General features: G+C 28.4%; 2 protein-coding genes across 2 annotated transcripts in view; one reads left to right on the top strand and one right to left on the bottom strand.

Moving 5' to 3' along the window:
* The window catches only part of LOC122502398 (CUGBP Elav-like family member 4), an 829,562-nt gene that overhangs the window by 226,459 nt on the left and 581,862 nt on the right, over positions 1-21,241 (top strand). The window lies entirely within an intron of this gene.
* LOC122502394 lies at positions 19,315-20,966 on the bottom strand. The gene is made up of 4 exons (XM_043612415.1): positions 20,865-20,966; positions 20,423-20,728; positions 19,713-19,928; positions 19,315-19,625 (listed from the first exon to the last, which is right to left on the bottom strand). The coding sequence occupies exons 1-4, from the start codon at positions 20,964-20,966 to the stop codon at positions 19,332-19,334; spliced, it is 918 nt and encodes a 305-aa protein (XP_043468350.1). The 3' UTR covers positions 19,315-19,331.

Raw genomic sequence — 21,241 nt, 5'->3', positions numbered from 1 at the left:
AGAAATAAAAAGATTTAAAACTATGTTTAAGGAGATACTGTCTCTGCGTATTGTATCACTTACGCAGACAAATCTTTAATCCACACGTAGTGGAAATACATAAAGTCAATATCGTCACAATTTACATTGTCATCGCTTACATTTTCATTATTATACTGCCGTACTGACGAAGAAAGTCACTATCTACATTTCTGACGAAAAATGAGTTTTTTACACCGTTGAATTCGGAATAAAAATTAGAATTTAACTGTGCAATCTATAATTAAAAATCTCTGATAAACAATAAATATATCCATCTTCTATATAATTAAAAATATTAATTAGTTTTGGAGATAATTAATGCTTAATTGGCTTATCTACATCGATTTTGATGAAATACTGACGAAGAAAGTCATTATGTGCAAAACAGCGGTCCTATCTACAGAAATATTAGTATTTCGAGCTTTAGCGGCCGAGAAGAACTGATTAAAAAGGCACTATGTACATAGTACGTCAGTAATATGACTCAAGAAGACCGATCGATACTGACATATATATAGATATACGGCGTCCATTGAAATTTGGGTTTATGTACATAGGCCAGTTTTTCCGACGATTTCGCACATGCAAACTGGTACTATCTACAATTTTTCATATAAAAAATTAAAATTTATAATTTTTTATTGTAACAATCGATAGAGCGTGTCCGTTTTACCCAAGAACGATGAATTTTTTTTCAAAAAATGTAATGCAATAAAAAAAACTAATACAAATGCATTTCATTAAATATATCCGTTCGATTTAAAATGTAGATAGTGACTTTCTTCGTCAGTACGGCAATATACACCCAATAACATATATGCTTTTCTTCCGGTTTGGACAACTTTTGAAAAGCAGTGTGCCTTCTATAAGAACGTTTTAAGTCTATGGCGTACTCAATTCCATTACGCCATAGACTTAAAATATTCTTATAGAAGGCACACCACTTTTCAAAAAGTTGTCCAAACCGGAAGGAAAGCATACACTACCGTCTACGAGTATAAGGACGATTATATTCGACTCTATGAAAAAACATGCCATCACTTTTTCAATCATATCTCGGAAATAAAAGAAGTTGCAAAAAAAACTTAAATACGGTTAGAATGCTAATTAAATTCTACGTAAAATAAGCCGTATTTGAAGTCATTTCGTTAACTATTTTTTAAGTTGTAGTGTGAGAAAGAAATAAATAAAATTATCAAATTTTCTCATTTTTGTCTCTTGATTTCAACTTTTTCAAAAATCTAGAAAAATGTAGATAAAATTTTTCTAAAAACACAGAAATCTTTGTTAGTATTACAGCTTTAAAATAAGCCTTCGAAAATTAAAAAAGGTTAATCGGTCTTCGATATATATTATCAAAAATGTGAAGCCGTGTTTCGACCGATTAGTGCATTGAAATTCAACTGTGACGACTCGATTCTGGCTTCGCGCGGCAGCGAATGAGAGAGAAAACAGGGACGACTTTATGCTGGAGAATAATAAATAATAATGTTTTACGATTAATATAAAGAAACTCAAAAGTTTATCGTTCCCCGCATGATTTCGTCCCTGTTTCTCTCTCATTCTCTGCCGCGCGAAGCCACAATCGAGTCGTCACAGTTGAATTTCAATGCACTAATCGGTCGAAACACGGCTTCACATTTTTGATAATATATATCGAAGACCGATTAACCTTTTTTAATTTTCGAAGGCTTATTTTAAAGCTGAAATTCTAACGAAGATTTCTGTGTTTTTAGAAAAATTTTATCTAAATATTTCTAGATTTTTGAAAAAGTTAAAGTCAAGAGACAAAAATGAGAAAATTTGATAATTTATTTTCTTTTCTTTCTCACTCTACAACTTAAAAAATAATTAACGAAAAGACTCCAAAGACGGCTTATTTTATGCAGAATTTAATCAGATTTCTAACCGTATTTAAGTTTTTTTTGCAACTTCTTTTATTTCCGAGATATGATTGAAAAAGTGATGGAATGTTTTTTCATAGAGTCGAATGTAATCGTCCTGATACTCGTGGACGGTAGTGTTTATGTTATTGGGTGTACCAATCTACAACATGTAGAAGGTTTACATGTTTCTTTTTCTTCTTTGCGGTCAGATGAAGAGGGTGAACGGAGAAATTACCATACCTTTTTGTCAGGCCGTACACATTTACTGATATATTGTTTAACAATTCAAATATAGCAATATTTTTTAACGTAACAGGGAATTCAATTCCTTTAAAATTTTACTTCATTCTTAAATTCTTTATAGCTAGAGACACGTTCAGATTGTGATTTGTGATTATGTAAAGCTGACAGTACAGCCCACTTAAAGCACTTTTTGTCTTTGTTTTCAACATTAATACGTGCTTGTTTTCGATTAATTTGTACAGGTAAATTGATATAACCGGTTACAGAATTCAGTAACCGCACAGGCCTAAGAAGACAAGGTTCATACATAAGAGGTAAAGTAAAGGTTGATATATAAACTGCTGATTCATAACAGAAACTATAAGAAAACCACGAATATCATCCAAAAGACTTATATTTTACAAATTAATAAATAAATCAAAAAGAATGAAAAAACATGACAACATAAGGTCATAAAATTAACTACAAATTAAATTCAAATAAAAGCTACTTAGATTGTCAGTGTCAGTTTTTTTTATAGAATTTGAGTGTTTTAGTATATAATACATCTCTAGAATTTTTCACTTGTTATAATTGTTTTCAGTCTGTAAAATAGTCACACTGTCAGTTGAAAAATTATATTTATGGTTAAGGGTAGTTGCATGTTTACATAAAGCACTTTGTATACTTTTCTTCGACTGTTGGTATTTATGCTCATAGAATTGTGTCGTATTTTGCAAAGACTTTTTTTATCTGATATGAGAAATTTTCTATGTATGGAATAGAAACAATTTCAGAAAAAAAAATTACTTTTGTCAATATTATTGTTATTATTATTAAAATTATCAAGACTATTATAACTGATTATTCTTTTATTTATATATTTGTTGAGAAAAGGCAAATGGTAACCATTGTGAGATAAAGTATTAATAACTAAATCGATGTTTTCATCATGATATTTTGGTTCTGATAATTTAATAGCTTTATCAATAAGTAAATAAACTATCCAAATTTTTATAATAATGTCGTTATGTGAATCGAAATCAAAATAGCTTCCAGACCATGTATCCTTTAGAAACCAATTTGTTTGAATATTAAGTCCAGAAAAATCTAATGACAAATCCAAAAAATTAATATTCCTTGTATTTGGAGATTCAAGAGTGAACTTCAAATTATTATCTTTCGAATTGAATCTATTGAAAAAATCTTGAATTTTGCTAATCGGAAGGCAAAATATTATGTCGTCTACATATCTGTAATAGAAAATTAAACGGTAATCAATTTCATTCAAAATTTGTGTTTCAATAAACTGCATTAGTACAGTACCGTCCGAAATTGTCAGTCCACCCATTTTTAAAGGAATGAAAAAAATTCTTTAACGTAAAATTCATGAAAACTAAATTTTTTTTGGTTTATATTTTGTAAGAGGATAAAATTTTGAAAAGAATAAGACCTCACAGAAGTCATTTGGACAAAATTTGTAGAAGATATTCTTAATAATCGTCATTTTCAATGTTTTACAAAAATTTGAATAACTTCTAAAATAATGAACGCTTTTTAATAATCTTAGGCTTATTTTAAAGGTCATTTTCTACGGAATAAGAATTACTTATAGGCATTAACCTGTAATTTTTTACTTGGAATAAGCATGACGTCAAAGTTGGACAAAAAAATTCAAAAAATTTGAAATAATGTTATTAAAAGAAAAATAATTTTTGAAATTCAAACATATTTTTTTATTAACTTTTCTTTAAAAATCTTCACCATATCATGGTTTATATATGTTCTAGAATAGTTTTTAGTACAAAAAATTTATTTCAAATTTTTCCAATTTTTTTATCCAACTTTGACGTCATGCTTATTCCAAATAAAAAATTACAGGTTAATGCCTATAAGTAATGCTTATTCCGTAGAAAACGACCTTTAAAATAAGCCTAAGATTATTAAAAAGCGTTCATTATTTTAGAAGTTATTCAAATTTTTGTAAAACATTGAAAATGACGATTTTTAAGAATATCTTCTACAAATTTTGGTCAAATAACTTCTGTGAGGTCTTATTCTTTTCAAAATTTTATTGTCTTTCAAAATATAAACCAAAAAAATTTTGAGTTTTCATAAATTTTATGTTAAAAAATTTTTTCATTCCTTCAAAAATGGGTGGACTGACAATTTTGGCCGGTACTGTATACCTGAGGTACATGGTGAAATTAGATTCCCCATAGGAACACCGAATTTTTACTTAAATAAGTTACCCTGAAATTTAATAAAAGAGTTATATAAACATATCTTTAAGCCATTCAAAAAATCGTCACACGATAACTCCGTATATTTCTGATATGAGGCATTTTACGTGAAATGTCCTAAGTTAAAATTTCAACTTCTTAAAAAAAATTGAAACTGGGGGAATTTGTTGTTCTATCAAGTAGAAATGTGACCCAAAAAACATTTTTGACTTTTTCGAAAATTTGGAGGGGGTAGAGGGGGGTCAATTTTACCAATTTTGCTAACACCGACTACTTTGTGAATTTTTTCTGAACATACTTGTAATGGGAAAAATTTTGTAGAATATGTTTTTAAAAGGTTTTTTCGTCCTCTTTCAACTGGGGCTATTAGGAACAAAATTCTGTTTTCGGGTGGAGTTGATGCTATCGGCGCCGTTTATCGATAAATTGTGTTACTTGCTTTTGAAAAATTGTTGGTGCGGTAACTGGCAATACTTTTCAATGCAATAATTGTGACTATTAATTATTTTGTAAACAATTGTAGCTTGTAAGTGACTTAATGTGTTTTAGTGCAGTTTCAAACGTGGAAAACATTTGATTGCTGAGGTAAGTTGTTTCATTTTTAACTTCTCAAAGTGATTGTTTTTTATTAATGGGATTTCTTATGGGAAAATTTATTGAGTTCGCTAAGTAATAAATATGTTTATTTTGTATTTACAGTAAGATTTTAGAAACAAAAACCAAAATTCACAAACGGCGGGTATATAAGGAACACAATTATTTCTTCCGAATTGTTAAAGTGTGTTGTCAAAACGTAAGTTTTTCGTAATTTCTTTTGTTTTATATCACCTAATTTGGTTTTTAGTGCTCAAAGATGGTTCGAAATTGTAAAAGAGTGTTGGGACCGACAAGTTGCAAAAAACGACCAGTGATTCCATCATCGACCTCAACTGATAATACCAGCAACGTTTAAAACACATATGCCCGTGCAGAGATTAAAATGTGGGCCTGATAGGGTACTGGACAGTTTTCCCGATCTCTGGTGTGGCTCTGGGTAGAGAAACTGACCAGTGCCCGACTAGTGTGTGACGCTGTTCCCGACCAATGCCCTACTTAGGGAAAAACTGGTCAGGGCCTCGTCAGTTTTTCTTAAAATTGCCCTATTTTGTAAGGCTAATTTTATTCAAAAGTACTTACAATAAAATTACTGTAATTAAAAATATTATTATATTAGAAACATAATGAACATATTCATTACACCCAGAGAAAAATATTATTTAAACCAAATTTATTTTATTTGAGTTAAATAAACGTATATTTGTCTCAGAACCAACTGGACTTTTTATTTCTTTTAAATAAAAATTTTATTCGACACAAATAAAACATATATTTGAGATAAATAAAATTTTATTTAAACCAAATAAAATTTATTTCAAACAAATAAAAAGTCTAGTTGGTTCTGAGACAAATATACCATTTCTCTGGGTGTATATGGGGCATTCCACGCCAAGTCGGACACCTTTTGACTTTTGCATCTCCGATTTTTTTCAAATATTTTTTTTCTTTTAGTGCTCGTTGAAATGAGCTACCATGATTTTTTTCAAATTTTTTCATCAAGCGGTTTAAGAGATACAGGTTTTTGAAAAATCACGTTTTTTACGTAAATTTTTTTCTGAAATGCTTAAACTCGGACAAAAATTGATCAATTTTGACGTTTGATATATGAAAATTTTTGTTTTTACACGTAGTTTTTGATAAAAATATTAAAATTTTTTTTTTTTAAATTTACCAAAAAAAATTTAAATTTTAAAAATAAAATTTAATTTTTAAGAATGTATGTATCGATCGATTTTTTTCAAAATTTTTTGTGAGAAACTGGTACTAAATTAAGAATTTTTAAGCATAGTCTGATGATGGGCAAACGATGGGATCTATTTGTTTCTGATTTTTCAATTTTTATATTTATAGCTAAAAGTATGAAAAATGAATGAATTATCGTAAGAATGCGATAGAGAAGGACAGACAAAGCTCCTGTCCTCTTCTATCTCATTGTTTTGTTATAAGTTCACGTCTTAAGATTTCATTGTGCGTTGGCCTTTTTCTATTTTACGCGCTGCGTTCATCCGCTACATCTCAAACCTTTAAAATATTTAAACAAATGTTATGTCCCAAATATTGGAATTGGGTACATTGTTTAATTTCTCCAAATAATTATTTCTTCCGTTTGCTATGGCAGCAAGGCATGATGTTCGAAGTCACTCAAGAAAGGTGAAAAGTTAAATAAAACATTAAGTTTTGATAGGGAAACAGACACAATAAAACAATATGCACGAAATTAAATCACGAAATTAAATGTTTTTCTACATATGAATATGCTTTCTCAAAATTACAATAAAGTAATTAATATCCTGAACGTCTTGTAATTCATTTTTCATACTTTTAGCTATAAATATAAAAATTGAAAAATCAGAAACAAATAGATCCCATCGTTTGCCCATCATCAGACTAGGCTTAAAAATTCTTAATTTAGTACCAGTTTCTTACAAAAAATTTTGAAAAAAATCGATCGATACATACATTCTTAAAAATTAAATTTTATTTTTAAAATTTAAAATTTTTTTGGTAAATTTAAAAAAAAAATTTTTTAATATTTTTATCAAAAACTACGTGTAAAAACAAAAATTTTCATATATCGAACGTCAAAATTGATCAATTTTTGTCCGAGTTATAAGCATTTCAGAAAAAAATTTACGTAAAAAACGTGATTTTTCAAAAACCTGTATCTCTTAAACCGCTTAATGAAAAAATTTGAAAAAAATCATGGTAGCTCATTTCAACGAGCACTAAAAGAAAAAAAATATTTGAAAAAAATCGGAGATGCAAAAGTCAAAAGGTGTCCGACTTGGCGTGGAATGCCCCATATATACAACATATTTATACATAACATAATGAGGTATTATAGTCATTTTGACTAATTTAAAAGTGAAAGTGATAAAAATAATATAATTTCAAGAATAGAAAAACTTAAAAATTTTTGAAAAATATAATTTTTGGTTTTACAGTAGGATCTTTCAATAGTGCAGTTCTGAACAGTGCAGTCATTAGTGAGTTGAGTAGACGAGGGGTTCCGGGAGGCAAAGGGAAAGGGAATCTGTGACGTCAAATACAGTGCCGTCGGTCATTTAATTGTTTAGTGTCATTTAGTGGTGCCAAGTATTTAGGAGTGGGGGACCCTTTATTTTCTTGACACGGTCCTAAATTATTACGTTTATGCACTCTTCGAATAGTGCACAATATTCCCGACGACTGCACTATTGGAAGATCCTACTGTATGATTAATTCATTTTTCTTTTGGAGGTTGTCGCTCCTTTCTGCCTCCTTAATTTTATAATATTAATAAAGGTTATAATTTTTGATTTCAAATGTATAAGTAATAATTAATATTTATTTAATAAATATTTTATTCAAATTTATTAATTATGTTTAAAAAATAGTTATTAAATATTGAAGGTGTTAAATTTAACAATCTCTCCGAATCATTTTCTCACTTTAAGCTAATATAATATAAAATAGTAATTATTATTAAAACAATATAATATATATATATATATATATATTATATTGTTTTAATAATAAATATATATATAAACAACATATATATACATTATGTATATATATGTTACCGGCAAAACCCGAAGACCAGGTAAATCGCGAAATGCCTAGGCAAATCGAGGAATGCCTATGATTTTAGGTAACTCCCGAATTTCCTAGACATTCTTAGTCACTTCTCGATTTGCCTAGGCATTTCGCGAATTAACTAGGTAATTCGAGAAATGCCAGAACCATTTTAGGCAAATTAGAAAATTGATTGGAACATTGGTATTTAATTGTAAAATTTCATTTATAGGTCTGTCAAAAAATTAATTCTTACATACGTAAACGTCTACAAAAAAAGTATCTATTTATAATAATATATAAAATTATTTATGGGGACGAAATTCGATTATTTATTACAGCAAGTAGAGCTGTGATGACATTTCGAATTGCAAAGGACATTGCTTCTTTTACAAAGACATCTCTTCGTACTGCAGGACTTTGTACAGTTGCAACGGAAAAATCCTTGTCCTGATGTATTCCTCCATGACCAGTTCCCATGTGTGCCAATGTCAAAATTTCAAAGACTTCTTCTAATGGTGCGAAATATTTCACTTCACCATTATTACACTTTTATTAATTTGCACACGCCTGCAACTTCCAAAATGTGATATCTATTTAATCTCCTATACTGACGACTACACTTTGCACCATTTAATTTTGCATCCTGCACATCTTTCAAAATTTGTTCATACTCTTCTTGTAACATTACTTTGTAATGAGCTGATTTTTTAACCGTATCATAAAAATTTATCTTCCACTCTTGAATACAATTTTCGTCAGTCATTTTGAATGGAGTATACAATATGACGTTAAACGAGAGACTAATTAATATAGGAAACAATTCATTCGAGCTACGAATCTATACTACAATGAACAATACTATTTGTTTTTGTCAATAAATGACTCGATAATCCACAGGCAGTTCGATTGAATGCAGAGATCAAAATATTCAATGTCCGAGATATAATATAAAATTTGTAGACTATGTAAAATTAATAATTTTTTCCTTCCTTTAAAATGAATAATATTTTAATAGACTTATAAATGTTTAAATTAAATAAATTAAATTGAATAATTTAAATTAAATACCAATGTTCCAATCAATTTTCTAATTTGCCTAAAATGGTTCTGGCATTTCTCGAATTACCTACTTAATTCGCGAAATGCCTAGGCAAATCGAGAAGTGACTAAGAATGTCTAGGAAATTCGGGAGTTACCTAAAATCATAGGCATTCCTCGATTTGCCTAGGCATTTCGCGATTTACCTGGTCTTCGGGTTTTGCCGGTAACATATATATACAAACCAAATGATAAATTCATCCTATAAAATGACAATTATTCAAATTCATGAAGTATAATTTATTAATAATTGTTTATATATTATTATTTTTTAAATTCATAATTTTTATTTTTAAATAAATGTATAATAATTAATTATTTAATAACTATTATTATTCGTTATTTATAATTTAGTTGTTATTATTAATAAATAAACTTTATTATAATATTGTACTTAAAGAAAAAAAATTATATGTATTTTCGTTTTTTAAATAGATTACCATAATTATTTTATAAAGTGTTTTAAAAGAACACGGTTTTTTAACTTAAATAACTGTTTTAAAAATGTTAATTTTAAAAAATTAAATTTATTTACATGCTTTTAAAACGAGGAAAACTGTCGAGGCCCTGATCAGAGCCCTATTTCATATCTAGTGAACACCCCACTTAGGGTTTTGGCCAGAATTTCTGGTCAAACCCATTAGATAAAAAAATTCTTAAAAATGTAGTATAGTTACTCCGTTTAATTAATTTCTTCAATTGTTTTTAATTTTATTATGGGAACTATTTTAAAAAACTTAATTCATTTACACTTTATTCAAACGGGGAAAACTGTCGAGGCCCTGATTAGAGCCCTATTTAATATCTAGTGAACACCTCACTTAGGGTTTTGCCCAGAAATTCTGATCAAACCCACAAAATAAAAAAATTATTCAAAACGATAGTATAATTACTCCCTTTAATGATAAACCGTCCAAACGCCCGTCTTGCCGGAAGGATGTTCCGAAAAAAAGGCTTTTAAAAAAAGGGAATTCAACTTTTCTTTTCTGGCACTCCTTGGAATTAAAGTAGACGAAAAGACGAAAAAATCCATATTTTTGACTTTTTAAAATAATAATTTAAACCATTTTTCAAAGCCTTCAAACTTGCTATGTTTTTAAACAGTGAAAAAAACATTTTTTCGTCAATTTAATGTAAAATCCCCAAAAATCAATATTTTTTGACCGGACAAGTCTCTTTCTCTTCAGAAACGTTCAAAGAATGAAACCTAATTTTTTAATTAAAAAAAAATTCATTTTTAATATTTTTCAGTATATTTGAGTATAGACTCAGGCGCGAGTCTCTTAGAAATTGCTCTATAAAATTAATATGGAAGCAGATAAATATAAAACTAAATATATCGTTGGAAAGGTAATGAAACAAGCTTTCAAATGATGTAAATATCGAGTCTTTAAATTTATAAACCTGGGCTAGGCAGTCTCTTAAATAAAGCGAAAAGCGTCCTGCCGGCAGGACCGGGCTTCGTCATTCTGTGACTAAAAATTATGTGAATTTTTGGAACATGTAACTTCTTCAAACTACCCAGCCCTTAGTTTTGAACTTACAAGCTTGATATTTATATGCGCTGAAAGCTTGTTTCGTTACCTTTCCAATGATATATATCATTTTTTATTTATCTGGATCCATGTTAGTTTTCTTTAGTGATTTCGGAGGGACTCACCTGAGTCTTTTTCGTCCTGCCGGAAGGACGTTGGACGATCTATCATTAATTGTATTCTTCAATTGTTCATTATTTTTTATTAAAAGTAATTTTAGAGATTTAATTTTTTACACTTTATTTAATCAAGGAAAACTGTCGAGGCCCTGATCAGTACCCTATCTAAAATCTAATGAACACCCTACCTGGGGTTCTGGCTAGGAATTCTAGTCAAACCCCTAAAATAAAAAAATTATTAAATAACTAAAATAATGATTGCCTTTCATTGTTAATAGCTTCTACAACAAAAAGGAATTCTAAAAACTTTATTAAAAAAAAATTTTAATAGGAAAAACTGTCGAGGCCCCGACCAGAACCCTGTTTTAAATAGGGCAAAGTGGGGCATTTTCTGCACGGGTGGGAAAGACTCCGTCAGAAAAATTACAATTTGCATGGGGTCTTCGGATTATTCTGTAATTTGTTGAAGATGTTATATTTGATAACAAAAACAAGTGTACCAAAGGATTTTTAAAAATTTTCAATATTGTAAAAGTAACGCCATTTTGAATTTTTTTATAAGATTTTTTTAAATGTGAATATTTCCGAAACAATTTAACCCTTTCACGCCCATGGGACATATACGTCCCACCTACAGAAACCTCAATATCTTTGATGAAAATTAATATTTTTTAGTCAAATTTAGTGCATTCTCTTAAGGAAGAATAGGGCTTTAAAAATATGTAACCTAGATCATGTTAAAAAATTCCTATTGTTTAAAAAAATTCATAAATTATTGTTAAAAATCACGAATTCTGTAAACATTTAAAAATCGACTGAAAATTGTTACTCAAGGGTTTTTGGGGTCGCTGATTACGAATATGACATCAGTTTAAAAAAATTCAAAATGGCGGATCCAATATGGCAGACGATTTTTTAAAAATTGTTTAGTTTGAAATGAAACTTATCACTCTAAGGTTTTAGGGATCGCTGATGACGAATCTAATGTTAGTTTTTGAAAATTTAAAATCGTGGATCCAATATAACAGATGACAAATGTAAAAATTTATTAGATTGTCACGAAACTTGTTACTCGGAGGTTGTCGTAGTCCTAATTACTAATCTTTAGTCAATTTTTAAATTTAGATTGTGGATTAATAATAATTAGCAGAGAAATTTTTAAAATTAATAAACTGGAATATGTTTATTATAAAACTCCTGCAAATTTTACAACAAAAATTTCTAATTAGTCAGCAACTCAGTTTTTACAATTATCCAATTGATGTTAGATTTCTAAAAAGCATTAACTCTTGAAAGTAAGTATCAAGCAAATCTTAATAAATTTTGAAAAATCTTATCAACCATATTGAAAATTCCATTTTGAATTTTAAAAAACTATTACTGAATTTGTAATTTCAGATTCGTCATCAGCGATCCCTAAAACCCACGAGTGACAAGTTGCAGGTAAAACTAAACAATTTTTAAAAAATCGTCCGCCATATTAGATCCGCCATTTTGAATTTTTAAAAACTGATGTCATATTCGTAATCAGCGACCCCGAATACCCTCGAGTAACAATTTTCATGTTAATCTGATTATTTTTTACATTTGTCTTCAGCCATCATAGATCCGCCATTTTTAATTTTGAAAATTTTTAAAATCTGACTTTAGATTCGTAATAAGCGAACCCAAAAACTATGAAAAACGTTACACTTATGTTTTTTTAAAAAAAAAGTAAAAAAAAATTTTTTGAATCGATTTATTAAGCATGGGACCGATTTTTGAGTTTTTTTCTATATATAATAAAATATTCCCTATAATTTCACCTTTTATTTAAAAAAAAAGGATGGAGACTTTAATAGTTTTTGAGATATTGCAATTTATTCATTTATTCATTTTTTTGTTACTCAAAGTTAACAATTTACAATATTTTTGTAAAAAATTCTGTTTATTTTTTATTTTTCCATTGCACAAGATCGAAATCAATTTAAATTAGTCTAGTCTGACCACCTGACAAATAATAATGCATAATAATGTTTATTTAAATTGTTAAAAAAACAATTTAAATTAACAAATAGATAACTTTGGTCTTTTTTTAAAAAAATTGTTTTTTTAGATAAATTTATGTTTATTTAAGTAATGTATGTCTATTTTATAAAAAAATGATTTTAAAGCTAACAATTATCATTTCTTTTAGTAATTATATAACCAATAATCTATTTTCTTTTGCATTTATAAACATTTTCGTAATTTTTTAAACTTTAAATATTTATATCATATGTACATTCTTTCAAAAACTTAAAAAATTTATTAGCTTAAACAATTACATTTGTTATAAAGAAATTGTTAACTTTATAAACAAATAAATAGCTTATTTCTGCAAAAAAGTAGAACCTTTTTGAACGAGTTTAACATTTTAAAGCTCTACTTAAATATCGATAATTTGAGTATTGTTAATATCAATGATAATTATTAACTTTAAAATCATTTTTTACAACATAGACATGAATTACTTAAATAAACATAAAAAATAATTTTTTTTTAAAAAGACCAATGTTATCTATTTGTTAATTAAAATTGTTTTAAAATGAACAAATACATTTTTTAAGTTTTTGGAAGTATGTACATATGATATAAACATTTTAAGTTTAAAAACTGCTGGAATTGTTAACTTTAAAATAATTTTTTTACAAAATAGACATACATTACTTAAATAAACATAAATTTGTCTAAAAAAACTGTTAAAGGTCTGGGATCTTTGACACAACTAAACGAGCAGAATTCGATCACATTTATCTATATTAATAAAATCAGACTTTTGTCTGTACATTGCACGAAATTAATTTTTTATAGCATAATTTATTTATTTGAACAACGGAGAATCCAAAAATGGTAATAGAAAATTTCCTGTCTGTATGTATGTATGTATGTATGTGTGTATGTATGTATGTATGTATGTATGTATGTATGTATGTATGTATGTATGTCCGCAAAATTTTGTTCGCGTATAACTTGAAAACGTCTTGACCGATTAAAGTAAAATTTGGCAATCTTTTAGGTATTGGTCTAACTTAAAATATTAGCTTTATTTTATGAAAAAATATTGAGCTAAACAAAAGTTATGAATTTTTCAAAAAATTCAAAAAAAAATTTTTTTTTTAATTTTTGCAGATTGGCATACATTTTTTAATTTATTAATAATACAAATGATTATAAAGATATATAAAAATAAATTGAATTAAAAAATAATATTAATATGAAAAAAAATTATAAATTTTCCAAAAAATTCGAATTTTTTTTTTTAATTTTGACAGATTGCTGTAAATATAAACAAATTTTTTTTATTGATAATACAAACACATTTATTGATAATATAAACCGAGCGATACTTTTAAGTTAAGAGCGATACATTTGCTAAGACGAGCAAAAACAGTAATGAGAATGAACACCTGGTGGCGCTCAGTAACAGTTGCAGGTCCGTACCACCAATTTTACTAACAAAAACAATTTAAAAAAAAGACCAAAGTTATCTATTTGTTAATTCAAATTGTTTTTCTTAACAATTTAAATAAACTGTATTATGGATTATTATTTGTCAGGTAGTCAGACTAGACTATTTTAAATTGATTTCGATCTTGTGCAATAGAAAAATAAAAAATAAACAGTATTTTTTAAAAAAATATTGTAAATTGTTAACTTTGAGTAACAAAAAAATGAATAAACAATTAAAAATTCAAAAATCGGTTTTAAGGGATCTCTTAGAAATTTTATCCCCTTTCATTTAAGAACAAGAACATCAAAATCCAATAAAATTTGTAGGCTCTAGACAATTTTGAAGAGTAAAGTGTAAAAAATCCCACTGTGAGGCGTTCCGGGTAAAAGATACTGCGCTGGCACTGAAACGTGGTCGCGCTTCTACAAAAATTGCAATATCTCAAAAACTCTTAAAGTCTCTATCGTTTTCTTTTTTTTGAATGAAAGGTTAAATTATAAGGAATATTTTATTAAATATCGAAAAATACTCAAGAATCGGTCCCGTGCTTGATAAATCGATTCAAAAAATTTTTTTAAACTTTTTTTTGAAAAAGACAAAAATTTTTTTTTTCTTTTGAAAAATTCTGAAAGGACATGATACAATTTTGAAAATTTTTTAAAATCCTTTGGTACACTTATTTTTGTTATCAATTATATAACAACTTCACCAAATTACAGAATAATCCGAAGACCCCATGCAAATTGTAATTTTTCTGACGGACTCTTAGCCATATTCGCTCTTTTAGTTTTGTTTTTACATTTGTTTTATATTCTGTGTTTACTTTCGAGCAATAAAAAAATAACTTCTTTAACTTTAAATACGTTTTCTAATAGTTTTTACCGTCTTGTTCCTAATAGCCACATTTTGTAATTTTGGAAAAATGCGTCTTTTTTTCTTTTTGCTTAAAATTATAGCTTTGATCAAGACAATTATTTAACCCTCCAATGTGCTCGCCAAGATCAAGAAAAGAAACAAAAAATTAAGGCAATATTTCAATACACAAAAAAGTTGCAAGAATTTAAAGTTGAAATCTGTTCCTAATAGCCACAGTTTACGGTATTTTAAAAATTGACCCTAATTTTTGGTAATTAATATTTAATTTTCAATTTCTTAAAAATCGGTCCGTTTTATTTGAAAATAAACTATTGCAAACGAAAGCTGAGGTTTTTTCCTATCGGCATGTAAATTTACAGAATGCCCTTTTTTGTTTTTTTTATACTGGAAAGAACCAATTCACAATTAATATTAGGGTCAAATTTTCTCGAAAAATTCAAAAAGTTGGTCATGGATCTTTCAATTGTTGTAAAACTTGGTATAAATGTAATGTTTTATGACAGAAGATTTTAGGAAAAACCGATTTTTGAAAATTTTCAAAATTATGGATTTTACAGGGCATCAAGCATTAAAGTACATTTTTTTAAAAAACGAATAACTTTTATTTATTTAGTTAAATTTTGTATATATTTTGGGTAATAATCATTGATTTTCTAACAATTTTAAGTGTAATATTTAAAAAAAATCCAAAATTAGCCCGGAAAAAAGTAAAAAAAATTTTGATTTCATTTTTTCGGGCAAAAGCACCCCTTTGATTCTTTTGAAACTATGATATTTGGATTCCTTATCTTCTGCAGAATTTTTTGCAAAAAAAATTTCTGGAGACTTTAAAACAAACCGAAATATCGAATTTTTTGTTCTGCAGTGCACATACCTTGCACTTACGCAAATGTGTCACATCTAAGATCCATGTGTTGCACAATCTTGTTCTACTTCTGCTTAGTTAATCCTTCATCTTATTTTGATTATTAAGTTGTTTGTATAAATGTTAACAAAATAAAAAATGAAATTATCAATTACTATTGTTATAAACATTTTGTAAACAAATTAAATCCATATTGCACTTACATATAGTTTTCTTGTCCGATATAATAATAAAGCATATAATTTGCTACCTCATGGAAGCATTGATTTACAGAAAATTTTTAAACTCAATTTTCTTTATTTTCTGACCTCAGAAACTCAAAATTTCACTTTCTCATAATAGTCCAGGCGTCCTATCAATAGTACGTGACATAAATCCTATCCAATAGAAAAAATGCTATTTGATATATTAGTAGCCTAGAAACAAAGCCCAACAGTTTGTACCAACTAAGACAGAGCGCGTTTATTGTTATAAATCTTTTAAGTTGACAAAATCAGTTTTTTGTCAATTGCTATTTTCAGTGAAATTTTGGACAAAAAAGTTGTTATTAAAAGTTGTAGATCTTAAGAATATCTAACTAATAAGGGGTTGCACGGTATTTTTCAACAATTTTTTTACGAGCTACCGAATTTTAAAAATAAAAATCAAACGATTTTTAAATATTTAATAATTGATTTAATTATTATTGAATCTATATTTCCTTTAGCAAAATTACTGCCCTTGAGGCCCTTAATAAGTATACCAAATTTCGACCCGATCGGATTAATAGTTTTTCCAGAATCTAATTGTTAATTAACAAACTTTTTTTTGTATTGAATGTCAAATCTGTGAATCATTAAAAAAATGTTTTTGAAGTCGCACTTTACTCTTAAGGATCTGTATTATTGATAACATGTATTGTAGAATTAAAAAAAATTTCTTATTGTCAAAAAATAACTAATAAAAAAAGGTCAATTTTTTCACTATAAACAATATTAAGCATATCTCGATCAAATTTTATTTTAGGAAATCGGGATAAAAGCTTTTTAATTCCTTGTATCTTCCTGCAACTTTTAATAAAAAAAATCATTAATCTAGCTCAAAGGGTACTAAAAATAACTTTTTTTTGCAATAAAATCCAGACAATTTGTTTATTGACATTTTTTATTTTTTTTGTACAGATTTGAAGATTGCAATCTGTAGTTAAATTTAAAAAAACATGAAGTTTATCCATTAACTATTAATTATTAAAAAAAAAAAATGAAAATCCAAGCAAGAATTTATCTTAATTAAGCGTTTGGAGAGGTGATAGGAGCCGAGCGACAAGCCGCACAATGGGATTTTTTACAATTTTCTGTTCAAAAATGTCTGCAGCCTACAATTTTTAACCGATTTGAGTGTTGTTTGCTTTAAATTGAAGAGGAATAAATTCTTAAGACATCCCTCAAGGCCGATTTTTCAGATTTTAATTGTTTATAATTTTTTATTTTAATCAAAGTTAAGAAATTAATACAATTTTTTTAAAAAGGACTATAACTATTTGCTGTTAGTCATACTAACTGCTTCATTTAGTTGCAGTAACTAAATTTTCATAGTTCCTATAGGCGCCCGTAACAAATTGTAGTTGTAACAACTGTAAAAAATAGTTAAATTAACTATTTAAAGTAGTAAAATGAAATTATTTATTTGTTTTTTATTATTATTGAGGTCCATTTTTTTATATTTTCTCTTACCTATTTTTGTTCATATATAATTTATATATTAAATTCTTATACACCACAGTAAATCGTGAGGTATTAAAAAGCGTTGCAGATTAAATTAACACCAAAAAGGATTAAAATAATCCATTTTGGTGTTATTTTTGACTATCCATGAAATTTAACATTAAATCATAACCAAGTCAACGATTTGTTAAAATTTGACAAATTGAGCCTCACTGGAGATAAAAATTGCTGACCTGCGTGTTGTCAAAAGGTACACCCGGACGTCTAGGAGTCAGTTCAACATCATCTTTCGGGAATTCTGTTTTCTCTCGAGTAATTAAGTTTCCAGAATAACACCAAAGAACACCAGGGTGCCATTGCATAATCCCAGCTCTAGATTAACACCAAGGTACCCGGGATGTCCGGGAGTCAGTCGAACATCATCTTCAGGGAAGTTTGGTTCCCATTCCAAAATCACAACTCTAGATTAACACCAAGGTACCCGGGATGCCAGGAAGTCAGTCGAACATCATCTGCAGGAAAGTTTGGTTGCCACCGCGTAAACACAGCTCTAGACTAACACCAAGGTACCCGGGATGTCCGGGAGTTAGTCGAACATCATCTTCAGGGAAGTTTGGTTCCCATTCCAAAATCACAACTCTAGATTAACACCAAGGTACCCGGGATGCCAGGAAGTCAGTCGAACATCATCTGCAGGAAAGTTTGGTTGCCACCGCGTAAACACAGCTCTAGACTAACACCAAGGTACCCGGGATGTCCGGGAGTTAGTCGAACATCATCTTCAGGGAAGTTTGGTTCCCATTCCAAAATCACAACTCTAGATTAACACCAAGGTACCCGGGATGCCAGGGAGTCAGTCGAACATCATCTGCAGGAAAGTTTGGTTTCCACCGCGTAAACACAGCTCTAGACTAACACCAAGGTACCCGGGATGTCCGGGAGTTAGTCGAACATCATTTTCAGGGAAGTTTGGTTCTCATCCCAAAATCACAACTCTAGATTAACACCAAGGTACCCGGGATGCCAGGGAGTCAGTCGAACATCATCTGCAGGAAAGTTTGGTTTCCACCGCGTAAACACAGCTCTAGACTAACACCAAGGTACCCGGGATGTCCGGGAGTTAGTCGAACATCATTTTCAGGGAAGTTTGGTTCTCATCCCAAAATCACAACTCTAGATTAACACCAAGGTACCCGGGATGCCAGGGAGTCAGTCGAACATCATCTGCAGGAAAGTTTGGTTGCCACCGCGTAAACACAGTTCTAGATTAACACCAAGGTACCCGGGATGACCGGGAGTCAGATGAACCTCAATTATAAAAACTTTAGGTGTTGCCGCTAATAAGGTGATTATTTATTTGAATAATTTGTAATAATTTTGAATTTTCAGTGAAATTTTGATAAATATATTTTACTTTCACATTTGTAATAAATAAATTATTTAATTATATGTCTTTAGAATATTAAAATTATTTTATGAATAATAATTTAATTAAAAGTAATGTAATTAAAAGTAATACTTAAAAGTGATAACTAAAAATAATTTGAAAATCAGGGTACACTAAAAAAAATAAATATACCGATAAATACGTAGGTATTACAAGTAACAATATTCCATGAAATATTGAATTATGTTCATAGAATTCCAGCTCTTTCTAAAATATTAGTTACCGTAAGGAAACGCCATTGTGCGGGTATAAGTCGGCTAACATGTCTTCCAAAAATAATATTTTCTAGTAGCGAAAATTGAAATTTTAAATGCTTGTTATAACCTATATTAAAAATATAATAGGACGCAATGAGCAAAATAGTTGCTTCCAAAGAGTCTGAGCAATGCATCGGCTCAGAATCGACGTAGCATTTTAATTGCAGTCCTTCGATGTCAGCTGCAATTAAGAATGGCGGCCTGTCTTTTGGTGGAACAGTCTCCTTAAAAAATATTATAAATTATAAATACATTATAAATTATTTTATTATACATATTATAATAATATTATAAAATATGTTCCAACTTACGTTAACATTCATTTCCAAAATATTAAAAGAGGTGTCATTTTTTCCTTTTGTCTTGAAAAATTCCGGCAAGTTTTGGAGCAAATGGATCAAATTATTTTTTTCCTCATTTTCAGGCTTCGTTTCGATTAAGGCACACAATTTAGGCACAGCATGTAATAAATTGCGTCTCATAATTTTCATAGGTACATCAACAATCTTTTCGAATTCCCATAGAAACTAAACAATGATAAAGACAATGAATTAAATTCATTAATAAAACAGAAAAATTTGTTTCTTTCTAAATTATAATTGTAAAAGTATAAATTAAAAATTATACTCTAAATTTCTTAAAGTTAGTTAATAATTCTACAATTGAGAAGAGTCAACTAAATACTCGACTTGGTGCATATTTCAGTGGAGAATTTTGTTTTACTTAAATTAACAAAATTTAAAAAATAAAAAAACGCATCTTAGTACAAAATCCTACATTTCTTTAAATTGTAATTTGTTTATTCCAAAGTATGTTTTTTTTAATATTATCGTTTATTACTTTTTTTAGTTTGACTATATTTCCTATTAATTTTAGATAAATTTTTACAGGCTTGATTTAAATTAGAAGGACAACAGTGAAAATGCGTGCCACTTTAGACAAAAATCAAACAATTTTTTACACTTATAGTAAACAATATCTAACTCTGAAAAACAATAAACTGATATGACATTTAACTTACAAGATCTTTATCATGTAGAGCCGGGTACTTTGATAGCATTTCTGAAGCTGATAATTTTTGGGCATCTAATTTTCTCTGCTCTCGTGATTCTGTTAATAGTTCTTTGATTCGACCTCTATCCCTATCCAATTTACGCCACTCTTCTTGTAAAAGTGTATGAAAACTGCTGTCTTTCATCGATGTCTCAGCTATTTCATTGATTTTGCGTTTCTTAGATACGTTTTGTATTTTACTTTTATTCATCCGTTTATTGTCTTCTCTCTTTTTGTTTTTTAAACAATTGATGAGTCTCTTTTCCATTCTTTCCTAAAATTGTATATAGAATAATTTTTTATAATAATCATTTCTTTTTCAATTGTATTTAAAACAGTAATTTTAATAATTTTAAATAAAAACATAAATTAGTCACTAACTAAAAAATTTCTAAAATCAATATACTTACATGTGGTTGTCCGTATGTCCCTTTTAAACCAGGAAACTTTTGCACAGCTAAAATTGCTACCAAAGTAATTTCTTTCTTTAAGGTATAACCTTCCTTTCTCATATTGTCCGAGATAGTACGAACAACTCGGTTGAATTCGTTTTTTGACGCGTTCAAGAAAAGTCCAGCACATTCATCGGCTTCTCGAGTGACATTAAATACATCTGGTATTAGGTGCGACAGTCTTTCCTGCATTAGAAGTAATATTATAATAAATTTCTGTTATTAAATATATGTAATTTATTGTAATATAAATAAATATGTGACGTGATCTGAAAAAGGGATTTTTGAAGTTAATCACTTTAAGATTATGTTAGTGTTAAAATATTCTTGATTGA

The sequence above is a fragment of the Leptopilina heterotoma genome, unplaced genomic scaffold, assembly GCF_015476425.1.
Source record: "Leptopilina heterotoma isolate Lh14 unplaced genomic scaffold, ASM1547642v1 Lhet_228, whole genome shotgun sequence".
Lineage (NCBI taxonomy): Eukaryota > Metazoa > Arthropoda > Insecta > Hymenoptera > Figitidae > Leptopilina > Leptopilina heterotoma.
This window is presented reverse-complemented; position numbering and strand designations above follow the sequence as displayed.

What these genes read in the sequence shown, in the direction of transcription:
- LOC122502394 (XM_043612415.1), bottom strand. Translation starts at nt 20,966, where the DNA reads ATGAGAAAGGAAGGTTATACCTTAAAGAAAGAAATTACTTTGGTAGCA. An exon ending in GGACATACGGACAACCACAT is followed by an intron (nt 20,729 to 20,864) that starts GTAAGTATATTG and finishes ATACAATTTTAG; the next exon opens with GAAAGAATGGAAAAGAGACT. An exon ending in CTCTACATGATAAAGATCTT is followed by an intron (nt 19,929 to 20,422) that starts GTAAGTTAAATG and finishes ATCATTGTTTAG; the next exon opens with TTTCTATGGGAATTCGAAAA.